Source organism: Lathyrus oleraceus, chromosome 3 (assembly GCF_024323335.1).
Source record: "Lathyrus oleraceus cultivar Zhongwan6 chromosome 3, CAAS_Psat_ZW6_1.0, whole genome shotgun sequence".
Lineage (NCBI taxonomy): Eukaryota > Viridiplantae > Streptophyta > Magnoliopsida > Fabales > Fabaceae > Lathyrus > Lathyrus oleraceus.
In genome coordinates this window covers 77,684,545-77,702,574 of record NC_066581.1, presented here as the reverse complement: position 1 = coordinate 77,702,574, position 18,030 = coordinate 77,684,545, and the positions used below count along the sequence as shown (strand labels likewise).

Here is an 18,030-nt window from a genome sequence, read left to right as displayed (position 1 = left end):
ACCTGGCATATCCTGATACGACCAAGCAAATACATATACATATTCATGTAGCAACTTGATCAATCTTTCTTTGATGCTTGCCCCAAGCGTAGTCCCAACTTTGACCTCTTTCTTGTCTTCTTCGGTGCCAAGGTTGATTGTTTCCACTGGTTCTTGATGCGGCTGAAGGGCCTTTGACTCGTGCTCTAGCATCCTTTTCAATTCTTCAGGGAAATCACAATCTTCCTCACTATCCTCTTCCGCTTGGTAGATGGGGAGTTCAAAATTATAGGAAGTAGTGGGGTCATCGAATTCAACTGGTTTATTGATTATTCTGCATGTTTTTTAATGATGGTTTTTTTTTAGTAAAATGGAAATAAAATGCAAAAGAAGTAAAAAATATTCTTGTAGTTTTTGAAAGGATTGCCATTTTAAGGAAAACAACAGATAAATGAACGACAAGAATTTGAACAAAATGCTCTTTATTTGTCATAATGATTTTTTTGAAATTCAAAAGGGGCCCTACAAATGATCCATTAGCCTTGGGCAGAGCTAAGGATTTTCAAAAACACAAAGGAAAACAACAATTACTTTGACACAGGAAAAACTTCTGGAATCTCAACTGCTTCCCAATTTGTTAGGGCTGCTTCACATCGGCATATCAGGTTTGATGTTTCTCCATCTTTAGTGTCATCTTCCACTGCACCAACTTGATCTCCATGGATAAATCCTTTGCTCAGGAAAACTTCTTGTATGCTCCACACACGGTCCTTTGCAGGGACCAGGGCTCCTCCATTAGCAGAAGGCTTGTACCCCAAACCAAAACAGTCATTTTTCTCATTGACGTTGATGACTTGCCCCCAACCTGCAGGGCCTCCACTTTCAACTGCTGATCTTGCGCTCTTCAAAGAGGCGAATGACAAACCGGTTTTCTCAACAGGATCCTTAACCTCTTCAAGTGTGGCTTTGGATATTTCAAGTGCTTGAAAAGAGGTTTCTAAGGCATCCTCATCAGCCTCAATATAACGGAAAGAGGAGAGTTGACTGATGATAAAATCTTCTTCACCTGAGACAATGACGAGCTTGTCATCGACAACGAACTTCATCTTTTGATGCAGAGTAGAAGTTACTGCCCCAGCAGCATGTATCCATGGGCGTCCCAAAAGGCAGTTATAAGCGGGATTTATGTCCATGACTTGGAAATTGATGGGGAATACATGCGGTCCGATCTGTATTGGTAATTCCACCTCCCCAACTACTGTCCTTTGCGAACCATCAAATGCTTTCACCACAAGCGCACTAGGTTTCAACTCCGAACCTTGGTAAGACAATTTAGCGAGTGCCCTCTTTGGTAGAACATTGAGGGATGATCCAGTGTCAACTAAAACTCTGGCCAGAGCATCTTCTTGGCACTTTATGGATACATGCAAAGCGCGGTTGTGATTCTTCCCCTCTTTGGGTAGCTCTTCATTGCTGAAACTTAGAGTGTTGCAGGCTGTGATATTGGCGACCACTCCATCGAATTGGCTGACCGTTATATCTTGGGTAACATGAGCCTGAGCAAGCACTTTCAGTAGGGCCTCCCTATGAGCTTCGAAATTCAGAAGTAAAGATAAGATAGATATTTTTTATGGTGTTTGATGTAACTGATCAACTATCTTGTAGTCAAATTTCTTTATTATCCTTAGGAATTCACTTGCTTCATCTGTTTGCACAACCGGTTGTGCCCCTCCATGCTCTGGGGTAGGATTTATATTTGCAGCTCCCCTTGTTGGCTCTTGAGGGTTCACATTAAAATTGGGAGTATAAATCCGACCACTGCGGGTCATCCTGCTTGTCCCTGCGATGTTAGTGATGTCGGTGTCAACATTCTCCAAACCTTTCTTACTTTCAGCAGCTTTGGGTTTTCCATCTACCACTATTATGTCGTACTTCCAGGGTACCGCCTTGGTGCTTTCAAAAGGAAATGGGGTAGGCATGCATACCACCACGGGTGATGGATGAACAACATCTCTTCTGTGATAAGTTACCTTAAACGGTTCTGGTATATTAAAAACGGGTTCAATGACTGAAACTTCCTCGTTTGTTGTTGGACCACAAATTTGTAAAACACCTTGATCCATCAAGTTCTGAATGTCATTTCGTACCACTTTACATCCTCTTGGATGAACGGCACATTCCTCACAGTCGTCGTGACATGTATTAATCAATCTAGCCCCCACCAATCCTGCATGAAGCGCTAGCAACGGAGTTTTAACATCTTCCACGTTTTTGATTATACACACATCAGAAGCATCCTCGACGGCATTAACATCACCATGCGCTGGCAAAGGGTTACTTTTGACATTGGGTCCGACGTCTCGAAATGAAAGAATTTTCTTCTCAACCAGGTCTCGCACAATATGCTTTAAAGCATAACATCCTTCTAAATCATGTCCAGGGGTACCCCCATGGAAAGGACAATGGGCATCTGGATTGTACCACGGAGGTAAAGGATTTGGTGGAGGACCCAAAGATCTGGGAGTCACCAACCCTTTCTGTAGTAATGATGGGTACAATTCAGTGTATGTCATAGGGATTGAAGCAAACAGAAGTCTACCTTTCTGTACCCTATTTTGATTTGGAGGATTTTGTGGACGAGGAGCCTGTGCCCTTGGCTGTTGATAAGCAGGTGGCGCTGGCGCTTGCTGGTATATTGGCGCTTGTTGAGCAGGTTGATAGACAGGAGCTTGTGACTGGTTGAAATTTGGTGTGACAGCTGCCACATATGGTTGTTGAACATATTGTACTGTATAAGTTGGTTGTTGTTGAGCAAATTGGTGTTGTTTCTTCCATGAATGACTCCTCCTTTGTCTGGTTGACACTGCATTTGTATCACCCTCCTTCTTTCTTTGAAATCCTCCAGGAAACTTTTTGGCATTACTACCAGATGTTTCAGAGGTAGTCATCATCTTTCCATTCTTCAATCCCAACTCGACCTTTATGCCCACAGCGACCAGGTCAGAGAAGCTCGCAGATACACTACTCACCATTCTTTCATAGAACATAGGGTTGACTGTATCCATGAACCAATCCGCTAACTCCTTCTCAGCCAGAGGTGGTTCGACTTGCGAGGCCACTTCCCTCCATCGTTGTGCATATTCCTTAAAAGACTCCTTATCTTTCTGGGACATGCTGAGCAATTGTCTCCTATCTGGGGCCATATCCATGTTATACTTATAATGTTGGATGAAAGCATCAGATAAGTCTTGGAAACAACGAATCCTACTCTGATCAAGGCTTAAGTACCATTTAGAGGGAGCACCCCTCAAGCTGTCTTGGAAGCAATGTATCATAAGTTTGTCATCCTCTACATGCGCAGCCATTTTTCGATAGTACATGATAAGGTGACTCTTAGGACACGAGTGGCCCTCATACCTATCGAAATCTGGGGTCTTGAACTTCGCAGGAATCACAAGACCTGATACTAAGCACATCTCTTTAGCAGTAGCACCAAAAACTTGGTCACCTTCCATAGCCCTCAATCTTTTCTCAAGCATCTGGTAATTCTCCTTCATCCCTCTTATGTCTTCCTGCCTTTCCTCATCTTCGTCTGAAAAGTCCGGAGCATGTTGTTGATCCTCAAAGTAAGGTTGCACATGTGCACGAACGAGAGGAGGTGCGAACATGTGGACCACTGGATGATTTTCATTGATGGTCGGTAGAGGAGCTGTCTGCTGAGCGGATTGTGCAAAACCAGGGGCGCCTTCAACTGGAGGTGTGAAACCGGGAGGTAAACCATAGGTTGGCCAAGTGGTTGGTACTGTCCTTGCAGGTTGGGGTTCAATCGTGGGACCGGCGATTTCTGAAACGACCGTCGTTTGGGCGTCCAACTTTGCCCTGATGACCTGTAGTATCTCCATGACCTGACCCATGTTTCCACGTAGGTCTTCGAGCTCTGAGCTCACTCGCTCCAATTCATGCTCTTGATTTGCCATTCTTTGACGAGCTCTGGCACTAGTATTATACTGGTGTTAAAAATTCAGCGTGAAACTGGAGGAAGAAAGGACAGAATGAGACTTTGGTTTTGAAAATGCATGAATGCATGTATGGATGCATTTTGTTTGCAAAACTCTTGGTTAGTTTCAATCATCCATTTCAAAAATGTCACAACACTTGTTCGCAAATATTTAAAATAATAAGGAAATGAAACACAATAAACTGACTCTCAAAAGAGATTTTTCATTAATCTCATATCAAAGTTCAAATACAAACAACGTGCTCATGGCTTATGGGCTTTCCGAACCGTAGCAAGGTCGGTAGTCAGCCCTTCTAGCATCGCCTTACAAAACTTAATGAAATTAAAGACTTGATGCGGGGTGTTCTCTAGACACATGCACCAATCAGCTTCTTACAGCTTCTCAGGTATTTCTCGCATGATGGAACTCGCAAATCTGGACAGCTTCAGAAATTTGCCCTTCCACTCAGTGTAAAGCCCTTGGAGATCTTGGATGATGCGCAAGTCTTCAGCCTTGGTCACCTCTATGTCCCTATAGAGGTTTCTCCAATATCTGCATTCACCTAGCAACACCATATAGGCAGCATCCTGATCCCCACCTTCAAGTGCCTGGATTCTAGCATCGGCTCGATCCAAATGATATTTCAGCCGTGTGCAAACTCTTTCTGACTCTTCAGTCTTCAGCTTCTCGCGTTCCAGAGTATCCTTGTATTTCTGAATGGTGTTCTCCAGTTCACGAGTACGAATCTCAGAAATCAACCGTGCTTCCCTTTTCATTTCAAGGGTCAGTTCCAGAGTCTTGTTGAGTTTTTGAATCTGGAGTAGAGCTCTATCCAACTCCTCTTCCTTTGATTTGAACACAGATTTAATGATATAGAGTGCTTGTCCAAACTTTTCTCTCCTTGCTTCAGACTCTCTAGCTCTTTTGTTGGAGATTTCAAGCTCTTTGTCTTTCTTTTGTTGATCGTCTTTCAAGTTCCCATTCTCTATCGAGAATCGGCCAAGCTTGATTCTCAAATCAGCATTTTCCAACTCCAACTCCTTGATACGGACATTAAGCTTCTCTACATCTTCAGGTAATATGGGTTCTGGCTCAGGAACCAATGGATAGATAGAAGGATCAAATGGAAAAGGGAGTTTAATCATTTGAACCCTCTCTCTAACCCAACAAGTGTAAGGCTCTTGGGCAATGACATTTCTCTTACCCAACTCCTTACCCTTTCTGATGACTACTTGCCAAGACCTCTTGATCTTTTTCACCATGGGATGCGCCACTTCAGCACTATGTAAGATGAAAGGCTCCAGAGCTTCAGCTTTTGGAGGGCCATTCATAGGGTACCCATGCTGCCTCAGAGATAGCACAGGGTTATAGTTGATGCAACCCTTGGTTCCTATCAAAGGCACATTGGGAAAGTCTCCAATGCTGACAATCACATTCTCGGTTTCCCAATCCCTGATATACCACTTAACATGACTGGAGGTGAGGGAAGCTAACTTCTGGAAGGGCTTGAGTTCCTTTGAGACAAAAGGACCTTCTTCGGGCATATGGGATCTAAACCAGGCATGTAACAACTGCGCACAACATAAGACGATTCCTCCCTTCTTCTCATGATGATCATGGAGAGTGTAGTAGAGATCTGCCAAGAGGAACGGTACAGGGTTACCAGAGAGGAAAATTCTCACCGCCAGGTGGTCCACAAAATGGTCAATATTTGGGAAGAGTACTATCCCATATACTAACACGGCTAACACAGCATAAAAGGCTTCCCAATTCCCTTCTTTTTCCATCTTCTTGGCCTGATCTTCCAAGAACTTCCTAGAAAAACCACTGAAAGGTCCTTTCATATCCCAATTGTCCACGACTTCAGAAACTTTCAGACCCAAAGCTGAAGCTATCCTCTTGGGAGAAATATCTTCATCGAGCTTAGGAAATGGATTATGATCCTTCAAATTCCGACCTATGATCCTCTCAACCTCCTCCAAGGTAGGAGCCAACTGGAAGTCAGAAAACGTGAAACAACGTAGAGGTGGATCATAAAACTGAGCAATAGTCACTGCGGTCATCATGTCCATCTTCTCATTTAGGATGTCCAGAATTCTTCCATAGTTTTGTACAAAGCTGTTGAGCTTGATTGGTGTTATTTTGGCACTCAACTTCTGCAGGTTGGTGAGGTCCATGTTCTTGTATTTAAACTGAGAAGTGCCTCTTCTCTCAGGATTCATCTTGCTAACAAGTCTTGGATTCCTGAAATAATGCGAAACAAACTAAGAGTTTTGCTTTTTATGTGTATGCAATGAATGGATGGATGCAATGTTTTTTTTTGTTTTTTTTTGTTACGGGTTCAAAGGTCTGAGGTATGGATAAATTTGATTGCTTTCCAAAACGGGGTTCTCACCGGGTATGATCTAGGGCTTTGTTACAAAGGATCCCCAGAGTCATTGATTCACAAGAATGTTTGACGCTTACGGGAAATACTTTCCGGTCGTCAACTCCATCAAGGGAATCTATTTTGGGTGAGGTTCTCATACCGACTCTTACGAAGTATTCACCTCGGGAGTCCGTACTACGCAACCATCGACTGGGTTCTAGACAGGTTACTCAGAGTCATGGATTCAAAAGACTGTTTGACGCTTACGGAAAATACTTTCCGGTCATCAACTCCATCTAGGGAATCTATTCTGAGCGAGGTTCTCGTATCGATTCTTACGAAGTATTCACCTCGGGAATCCATACTACGCAACCATCATTTCTAGTTGGCCAGAGGTTCAATGTTCTAAAAGGTTCTTAGAGTCATGGACCCCTTTGAAACATTGAAGCTTACGAGGTATACACCTCGGGCGACAATATTTGCAAAAGGATCTACTCTAAGTGAGGTTCTCGTACCGACTCTTACGAAGTATACACCTCGGGAGTCTGTACTACTTAACCATCATCTTATCTTATGTTTTTTCACTCTAGACTCGGGTGTAGAGTCTTTCCCACATGGTTTGCAATCAAATACCCAAGTACCCAACACAGTGGAACCAATATACAACAAATATCAATATAACAATAAAGATAATAAAAGCAATAAATAAGGAAAAGCCACACAATTAAACAAACAAAGGCACACAAACATCCTAACTAGGCTTGACTCGCTTAGGGAACGGGATTTTCCCCAGCAGAGTCGCCATCTGTCGTACCTCATGAAAAAATGAGAGACACGACTTTAAAGCGAAGCGCGATCGCACGCTCGCAATGATGGACTGAACAGAGTCGCCACCGAACTTTATTTATTCCTAAAAAGGAAAGGGGAAATATCGATAAAACCCAAGACAAAACGACAATGATTATTGGTCATCGCAACCAAATTAGGGTTCGGGAGTCGATTACGCAAGGGGAAGGTATTAGCACCCCTCACGTCCGTTGTACTCAACGGGAACCATTAGGTCAGTTGTGTGCGTTAGTGTTAGTTTGAAATGTTAGGCTTTTTGAATTATTAGGTGGGAAAGAAAGAAAGGATGAGAAGAGAATGTTTTTGGATTTTTGACGAAGGACTAAACCTAAGTTTTTTATTAGTGGGCCTGACAAGATTTATAAATCCTGCTCCTACATATCTCAATAGAGAAGTCAAGGCTTACGTAGTTCTGGGTAGAAAAATGTTTGTTTGTTGGTCGATTTTAGCGAAAGCTATATTGTATTAATCGACGAAAACATTGTTTTACCCAAAACAGATGAGGAGTGAACGTATACCACACATCGAACGGATTTATAAATCTACATTCGGAAAAGCGTCACTTATCTCGACTCAACAATCGTGGCCGAAACATTGTTTTACATCACCTTAAGACAGTATGTCTTTTGTTTATGAAAAAAGGTTTTTGATTAGTCGCACGGCGACGAGAAAGAGTTTGATTAGTTGGATGTATTTTGAGTGATGGCGAGAACTTGGATGAGCGAGATATACATCTCGAATCCTAGCCTCAGGAGTGCACGGTATACACCATGTTCCATTTCCATCTTTATTGAAAGAGGTTAAGATAGGAATTAAGTATTTTGGAATTTGATTGAGAAAGGGTTTGAAGAAACCTCATTGAAAATTTTAGACGATGGCGAGAGCTAAGATAGGCGAGGCATACGTCTCGAATCTTAATCTCAGGAGTGCATGGTATACACCATGTTCCATTTCCACCTTTATTGAAAAAGTGTTAACTAAGAATTAGTTATTTTGAGTTTTGTTGTGAAAATGACTTGACCCTAGATCAAGTATTGATGGACGCTCAAGAGAAATTTGAATGAGTGTTTTGAGAGAAAACAAAGTGGATAAATTTGGATGATGGCGAGAGCTAGGATTGGCGAGATATACATCTCGAATCCTAGTCTCAGGAGTGCGCGGTATACACCACGTTCCACTTCCATCTTATTGAAAAGGTCTTAACTATAAATTAATATTTTTTGAATTTTTATTAGAAAAAATGGCTTGACATTGGATCAAGCATTTGATGAAGTTTTTTCGAAAGAAATGGAATAGAATGGGGGGAAGAAATGGATTGATTTGTTTATTGAGAAAATACTCGACGTTGGATCGAGTCATTATTTTTGATCTTTTGGAAATGGTTGATTTTATTCTTGTGTTAGTATCTAACTAAACAGTCAAACAAATAAAGAAATAAAACAGTATAAAATTATTACACATCGGGGGAGTGAGGTACATTTTGTCAAATGGGGATTCAAAATCATGAAATAATTAAATCGGGCCCAAACAACAAATAATGAAATGTATGAGTGTAAGTGCAAGAGAACTGGCTCATTGTAAGAAAGCCCAAGAGTAAGCTATGTGAGGTTGATGGTGATGCTTAAAAGCAATCGACTTACAAGGGTATGGAAATGGGCTCGACATTGAATCGAGAAAAGTGTGATTTTAATAGTTTAAAGCGATTTTGAATGGATGATGAAATTAAAAGAAATCAAATTTGTGTTATTAAACAATAATGAAACTATGAGTATAGGAGAAATTATAATAAAACATAAACATAAGAAAAAATAAATGCTAAAAGAAATAAAATGCTACATATAGGTATCAAACCCACTCCACTAAAGACCATGAAACCACCCTCTCTCCACTAGGCCATTTATGATTAGTTATTATCTTAATGCTAATTTGGATAAGTAAACCAAGATAGATTAAAAATTAGAATTAAAAAATAAAAACTAAGATAAAAACAGTCTGTTGGACTACCAAGAAAAAAAAAGGAAATTACACCCAGCCGCCTGGCTGTTGGGTTTTCCAATGGATTATGAATTGGGAAAGCAAATATACCAATATATACCATTTAATAAAAAAACAGAAAACTAAACGTAAACAAATCTTTTTAATGGTTTTAATGATGGTTTTGTAAAAATAAATAAATGAAGGAAAAGTGGGAGGAACAGTAACGAAGCGTTCACTTGTTCACGCTCCCTCAAACTCATCTTCTTCGCTCACCACTCTGAATCTCACTTCTCTATCCGTCCCTCAACTCACTCTCAACGAATCTTTCTCTCGCTCTCAACGATTCATCCTGAACCTTCGCTCACTCAAACGCGTCCTCAACCTCAACCCTCTCTCTCTCACCCCCAATCATTTATCACCTCTCAGGTTCTCTCTCAATCGCTCATAAGAAATGCACGAATTTGGTTTTCAAAAAGACTCAAATAAGAGCTCACCTTCGGTGACGACGACGGCTCAGGTAATGATCGAATCTTCTCCCTTCGCCTCTTCAAATACTGATTTTCTTTTGATTTGGGGATTAGGGTTCTTTTGTGGAGTTTGGTCCGCCTCTCCTTTTTTTTTCGTCCCCCTCTTCTGATTCTCTCCCTCTCTATTTACGTCCACAGCTTTAGGGTTTTCAATTTGGTATGGTGGATTGAAACAAGTATCTGCCAACATCCTTTCGGTGGGCTCAGTCTGCATAGGTCTATTTGGATGCTTGGATTTGGAAAAGGTATTCTGAACTCATGCTTTCTCCCTCTGTTTTGTCTCTATGCCATTTTGGGATTTTCGAATTTTAACTGCCTTGCGGATTTGCTTTTACTGCAGTGAATTCGGAGTGGGTATACACTGATGCAATGCAAGTAATAGTTGATCCCTTAAACTTGGTATTCTTGTCATGAATCAAAGGGATTAACTTAGCAAACCACCATTTAGTATGTCAATATTAGCAGCAACTTCTGCATTCACTGTATGCTCGTCGAAGGAATTGACGGCAAATTCAATCACGGCCAATTTAGCCTTTGGAGACCTTTGTTCGTCTATTGCTGGAGACCTTTGTTCGTCCATTGCTCGTAACAGTGTAGGTAAGAGAGAAATGATACTGTAAGTTTTGCTAACAATTTCCAATGTTGTATAACATCGATACTGCAAGTTTGGCTAACAATTTCCAATGTTGTAGAACATGGCTGCCTAACAACCTCTTTAGGATCAATTGACCGGGAAAAGACATGTGGTAACATTCTTTCCATGTAACCCTCAAAAGGCTTTCGACACGCCGGAACAATATCTGCTAGTGTTGAAAGAGCAGCCTGCGCAACTTTATGGTGAGGGTCATCTAAGTGCTGGAAAAACAACTTCATTACCAACTTTATTACCTTCTCAAAATTCTGAACAATTTCAAGAGTTCCCTTTGGACCTTGCTTGAATTATTTTTTGTTATCATGCTGATTTATTGTGATGTTTGCAGGGAGTTTGTTGTGAAACTGATATGAGCCAATACCACCAAGTTGTTCTATTATGAATCTTGTAGGGAATGTTGGCTAGATCATACAGGTCACGTTTGGCATTGTTATGGCTTTGTAGAATGGTTGATGTATGGTGTGCTAGATGCACGACTTTGGTGTCTTGAATGTGCACACCGAATAGAATTCATGGCTTTCTTATGTTTCATTTATTTTGTAGGTATTGAACCGTGTTGGACATGTTGATCGTGTGGAATTAGATGCAAGGCTATGAAGTGCATTGGATGGGGGGCTGTTGTAGGTTGTTGCTTTTTGGATGCCGGTTCCGTTGCGGTTTTCGATACATTGTTGTGGAATTTGGAGGAACCAAACTAATTCAAGAGGTTAAGGTGAGTTTTTTTTCTGGATCCTGTTATGTTCTTTTCAATTTCTGCTACGGCTTTTGTAACCGAAACATGGACTGTTGTGATGTGCTGGAAAACAAAACAGGGTTGTAATAAAATGGCTATTTTTGTGTGTATTATGCAGGTTCATGTTGGAAGTTTGTGCCTGGTCTGTCTCCACAGCATGTTAACAGCATCTTCGCTTTTGGGTGGATAATAGAATTCATAATGATGGGAGATGTTTTTAAGTTGCCTCCACATTTCAGTCCATTTCTGCTTTGGAAAACTGTGAAGCTGGTTGATCATGTAGCCTGGCTCCAATGAATTGCATCAAAATTATTACATAACCAGTAACACAAAGACAACGGAGACCAAGTGAAATAACACATCCAGTCTTGTTCTTTCAGGTAAGGTAATTTATGAATTCTGCAGCTGTCGCAATTGCAGCACCTGTAATGGCATCTACTACAATCTTGTCTTTTTTGTTGTTGCTGGCTGCAGATACCAGAGCCTCTGTCACTGCACCTCCGAACATGGCATTCTTCCAGTCCCTGGTGCCGCGGATCCTCTCTACACCATATTCCATTCCAACATATACGCCGGCTATAGCTCCCCAGTATGCACCTTCTTTACACATCTTCTTCAGAGATTTCTCAAAATCATTACTTGAGATACTTCCCTTTCGAATTATATGAAAGGTATCCTCTGCAACTGATCTTGTAGCTGCAACAGCTCCAATCTTCAAGAAACCATCAACAGTGAGGTTAAGGAATGGATTGCCCATGTCTATAACCACATCCAGCTTGGGAGAAGACAGTGACCCTGAAAAACTGCTACGAGGCATCTTTCACACTCACTCTTTTTTGTTACTTCCTTGCTTTGAGTGTTAGGAACTTTGGGAAGGGGTTGAGTATATTAATAAGCATGTGTTAAATATTCTTGAGTTTTGTAGTTGGCGCATGAAACGGAAAAGCAGTGGATAACTTCGGAGGATTCGAAACCGAGCAATTAATCATATTTTTGCTTAGAAGATTATTATTACTCATCTCACTACTACATATTGGGATTCCTCCAAGAAGTGAAGTGTTGTTAGAATTCTGATAATAAATTTGGCCTCCATCTGTTTGCCGTCGAGACATATTTAAGGCACTCGACGATGACTTTGTGATTTATAGAAATATTGTAATGCTTGTGTAATGTCATGGTTTTGTGCAAATGTATTTTGGAATTGGAATGACAATGGCAAATGCAATGGTTATCTGGTGTCGGAAACTTATGACATTTACAAAAAAAATGGTTGTAACAAACTTGGTTTGAATGAAATGAATTTGTGGTTATAGAAATGAATATGGATTTTAGAAATAAGTCTAAGACTCATCTAAATGTCAATTTAAAATCAAAAAACCAATAAAACCAATTAAAATCAAATTAATCTATAATTTGTTAAAAATTACTTTGATAATAACTCTAACATTTATTTGAAAATTAAAATCGATTAGAGTTTGAATCATTAGTAAAAAGAACAATTAAGATTAACTTGAAATTTGGAATTAGATTTAATTTGAAATTAAAATCAAATTGAAAATTAAAAAAAAGTCAAATAACTAAAATCCATTTTGTAATCAAAAAGCACCATGATCAAAAGCTAGATAATAACCAATGTTTATAAAAAAAAATATGGATTTGGGAATGGATGGTTGCCTTTGGTCATGAATGTATGCAAATAAACTTTAGGCCACGTGCCAAATAAAAAATGAAAAAATGAAAAAAATTCAGGACCAAAATCGGGGTATGACAGATTGCTTAACATAGAGCTAAATTTGTGACAAAAAAAGGCATAGCATTCTAGTTAGTGAGATTGTAAGTCTCCCCTCTTTCATGGTATTGTGTGGAAACTTGGCCTTTTTTCCTTCCTTTGGAAGATGTATTGGTTCAAGGATCCATGCTTGTGATAAGTGGGTTGAGTGTTATCCAAAGAATGACTTAAAATAAAAAGAAAAAGAAAAAGTAATACTAACTTCTAACACATTAACAACTAACTTTAATTTCAAGTCATTTACTTTAATGCACTTTCTTTTTTAAGCTTTATTCATTTGCCATTATCCATACCATTCTAATTGTTTATATTAGTGCCATTTTCATTTTGCCCACTTGGACCATATTGTGTGATATATCTTGTTTGTGTATATTTGGTTTGCTTATGTGGTCTTTGACCATTAATGTACATAATAAGAACAAAAACCCTGAAAAACTATTGCGTGGACTGTTGGTTTGATCTGAGACAATTGGACTTAGAATTTAGACAACCTTCCCTATGCAAAAGGACTTGGCCAATGCCAACTTTTATGAAACCAAGTGCTTGCAATTAGAAACTTCATCTGATACATCATTGAAGATTCCTTTGAGTTCATCTGCAACATGATCATTATGAAGCTGTTACTTTGAACCCGTGACTTGTGGAATTCATCTACTACATAGACCAATTTGAAGAAGATCACGAAGTTGCTAAGCTTGGATGTGGCTATCTTTATTTGATGCCTTGCTCTTCAAGTTGATATATTGTACATTGTTTGTTGCTTGATTATAATGTCCAAGGGAATTTGGGTTTCTATATGACATTCTTGTCTATTGGATTGCAGCACATTGGTCAGATCTTTTTAACTCTTAACTTTTAAATTTATGCTTAGGATTAGTCTCTTCATTTCCTCCCCACTTCTTTAATTTCAAAATATCTACCTCCTTTTAAAAACTTCTTTGTTTGTGCTTGTTGATTTCTAAACTTAGACCACTTTACAAACTAGAAACTTTGGCCTTATGCCATTGCATTTTCAAACTTCTTTTCTTAATCAAACTTGTAAATATACTTAAATATACTTGACTTAAAACTTTCAAAAGCCAAAAAGAACTAACTCATTCAAACCATTTTAGGCCTTTGTGCCTTTCAAACTTAATTTTGTTAAAAGCAATGCATCCACTTTGAAATTTATACCACGAACTACGAGGTTTTGATCCCTCATTTTATGTTGGTACGTAGGCACAAGTCTGAAGGTCTTGTCAAACACAAAAATATAATCAATGAATTCTTTTCTCATCCCCCACTCTATTTGCTTATAAACATCATTTTGTACAAAATACATATGCACACAAAAATGGGCTCCCTAGGAGTACCTATGACACTTTGGGTGCTAACACCTTCCCTCTGTGTAACCAACCCCCTTACCTATAATCTTTGGCATTTTATTAGTTTTGATTTGAAAGCTTATTATTTTTGGGTTTTGTTTGTACTTTTCCCTTTTCCCTTGGAAACAATAAAAGTGCGGTGGCGACTCTGGTTTTATTGACGTCTAGCTCATCCATAGCTTGATGGTCATGAATTTACCGCTACACATTCATGCACATCATAACATTCATCACACGAAAAATAGCTTCAAGGAACTGAGGTTTTATTTGCAAATATTTTCAGACCATGGATTATGGACGAAGGAACACTAAGAAGTACAATTTTAGATGTCCTGATTTGAAAGAGCTAAGGAAGTTGTCATCCTTTGTATTAGATCCCTTGGACTTCAAGCAACGCCATGGGAAGCTTTTATTTGTGTTATTTGCTGATGTGGTTGAAGGACTCTTGAGTGTGTTGGTTTAGTTTTATGATCCTCTCTACCGTTGCTTCACTTTTCCCGATTATCAGCTCGTGGCTACGTTGGAGGAGTATGCCCAGCTCTTGGAAATACCTGTTTCTAAAAAAGTGCCTTTTAGTGGATTGGAAGAGATTCCCATATCTCATCTTATAGCTGAAGCTCTTCACTTGAAGAAGTCCGAGATTGAGGCTCATTGGGTGAAGAAAGGAGGAAGGTTTGGATTGACTTCTGAGTTCCTCATCAAGGAAGCTACTGTCTTTGCTCAAGCCGTTAGTATGGATGCTTTTGAAGCTATATTTGTGTTGCTCATCTATGGGTTGACTTTGTTCCCTAACATTGACGGTTTTGTTGATGTTAATGCCATTAGAATCTTCTTGATTGGGAATCGTGGGCCTACTTTGTTGGGTGATATGTATTTCTCTTTGCATCTAAGGAATTCTAAAGGTGGTGGAACTATTGTGTGTTGTGTTCCTCTTTTGTACAAGTGGTTTATTTCACACTTGCCTCAGACGCCTACTTTTGTGGAGAACAAACAATGTCTAAGGTGGTCTCAGAGACTTATGTCTCTCACTAATGATGATATAGTTTGGTATGATTCTTCATTGAGTAGCTTGGATATTATTGATGGTTGTGGTGAATTCTCTAATGTGCCTCTCATTGATACACAAGGAGGAATCAACTATAACTCTGCTTTGGCTCGTCGTTAACTTGGGTTCCCTTTGAGAGACAAACCTAATAACACTCAGTTAGAAGGTCTTTTCTATCAAGAGGGTAAAGATCCCTAACATTTGAAGCAGAAGATGGTTCATGCTTGGCATAATGTGCATAGGAAAGTAAGATCCGAGCTTGGTCCATGCAACTGTGTAGCTTTGGAAGCTTACACTCTTTGGGGGAAGATAAGATCTTTGGAGTTGAAGATGTAGTATGCTTGTGAGAAACCTATGTCTATGGTTGTGGTTGAGCCATTAACTCTCCCTAACCAAGATGAAGAGGAGTTGGAAGACACACTCTCTAAAATGAAGCAAGAGAATGATATGTGGGAAGAGAGGTTCCATGCTTTGAGCCGAAAGCATGAAGAGTTGCAACTTGAGTAAGAGTGAAAAGTGAGTGCGGTGATTGTTCAGAGTTAATGAAAATGATTGAATGATTCCGAGTTTTTGGTGATCAATGATTGAGAGTTGATGAAATGATGATTTAAGGTTTATATAGGTAGTTACTCTGTTAGAGGATTTATTAGAGTTTCATAGGGATTAGGAAATGCTGTGAAATTCAGTTAGAGAATTGTAACTGAATTTCTGAAATCGAGGAAAAATAGTTAGTTATGAAATGTAACTGACTTGGTTATATTCAGTTTATATTAGGTGAGTAGGTTGAGATTAATGTGGTTAATGGAAATGTGGATAGGTTAGTTGGTGCATTGCTTTAGGTCTGACTGCAATGTTTCTTTGGACTGTTTGTATGATGATTGTTGTGTCATGTTCTGGTGTCTATTAAATTGCTAGCTCTTAGAAATGGTTGTAATGCAATATTGTGTTTTGCTGCTTGGTTGCCTGCCTGTATTGTTTGGTGATTCTAAGTCTGTTATGTGTTACAAGTCTGTGTTGTAATGGCTTGTAACTGATGTATTGCAGATCTGTTATGTAATGGCTTGTAACTGAATTGTGTTTGCTCATTTGTTATGCAATGGTTTGTCTGACTGCAATGTTAGGTTGTTTTTGGTGCCATTGACATGAGTTGCTTATGGTGGTTGTTTGCATGATCTTATGCAGATGTATTGCAGAGTGGTTCTAAGTCGCACTATAAGTGTTATGATCTGACCTGCTGTTGTTATGCCTTGCTTGTTCTGTCAGGTATGCTTCGATATTGTGTGCCATAAGCATTGCAGGTCTATTTGCAGGATTACCATGAGCTTGCTACATGTTAAATGTTGTTTGTGTAGTGTGTTTTGTGTTGCATGATTGGCTTGTGGTTTGGACTGTTTGGTCTTGTTATGTGTATTCCAATGTTTGAACATGTGAATGGTTGGTTTTGTAGAATGGTGCAAACATGATGGACACGGTCTACACTTGAAGAAAGCAAAAAGTCAAGCACATGGAATCATGGTAGATCACAAAGGATTAGGAACAAGAATTTAGGGTTTAAGATGTAGGATGTGGTTAGTTAACTTTGGTCAACTGGTTGACCAAAAAGTCAACAGTTGACCAAAAGTCAACTTAGGTAAAAAATTGTCAAATTTTATAATTTTTTCTATGTATGGACATTTTGACGTGAATGTATAAATGAAGTGATACTTGGTATGAAATACAAATGGACTTGATAATGAAATGAATAATATTGAAGATGAAATGAGTAATCCACCATGACACATGTAATCAAACTTAAAACCTATTGAAATCGACAAACTTGAATGTATGGTGAAGTGAATGACCTAATGAACTATGGATGGATCTTGAAATGGATGTGAGTGATACAATACTTAGACGAATCACCTTAGCATGTACCAATGGACAATGAGATTTGTACGAATAACCCAATCGACAAACCATGAACTAGAAATGAGGAAATGACCAGATGAAATAACATGCCATGAGTCAGAACAAGTGGAAGTTGTAGTGCCACAAAAATGGATTTGAGCCAATGAACACAAACAAGCATAAGATGAACATGTAAAGCTTTGAAATGAATCTAATCAAACCAATGAAAACTCATGATATACCAAGAACAAGTGGGCTTTGAATGTATCTTGATTAAGCAACAAGAGCATGCATAATGGATGATAGTGAATCAGATGAAATTAAGGTTAGATGCACACATAATGAATGATATTGCCATAAATAGGGTTTAGCTTGGCCATGGAGATACAAGTGAATCTTAAAAGCAAAATGCACACACAAAGATCAAAGGTGTAAACACACTAGGGTTTATCTTGGTTGAGCAACCTCAAGATGTTTGGAAACCCTAACTTTCACTAGGTACACACAACTATACCTTGAATCCAAGATGTTTGTCCTCTTGTCTTATACAATGTCAATGTCAGTAAAATAATTCCGGAGATAAATCCTCATCCTAACACAAGGTATACAATCCTGTGCTTTGCTTGCATTTTTTATGTTTATTCTTTGTTGGCAAGCTAGATTCTAATATATATATATATATATATATATATATATATATATATATATATATATATATATATATATATATATATATATATCAGTGGCATCAATACGATTTTTAGATATTGTTCTTTATTTTCTTAGTTTAGTTCTAAGAAAAAAAAATTTGCATAACTGTGATTTGTTTATCTTTGAAGGTCATTTGTAATATATGAAGGCTCAA

The 18,030-nt window shown here is 39.0% G+C and overlaps 1 protein-coding gene across 1 annotated transcript; it reads right to left on the bottom strand.

The window, feature by feature from the left end:
• Positions 1-11,375: 11,375 nt before the first annotated feature.
• LOC127132711 (outer envelope pore protein 16, chloroplastic-like) lies at positions 11,376-11,957 on the bottom strand. The gene has a single exon (XM_051061677.1). The coding sequence runs from the start codon at positions 11,895-11,897 to the stop codon at positions 11,457-11,459; it is 441 nt and encodes a 146-aa protein (XP_050917634.1). The 5' UTR covers positions 11,898-11,957; the 3' UTR covers positions 11,376-11,456.
• Positions 11,958-18,030: the final 6,073 nt, after the last annotated feature.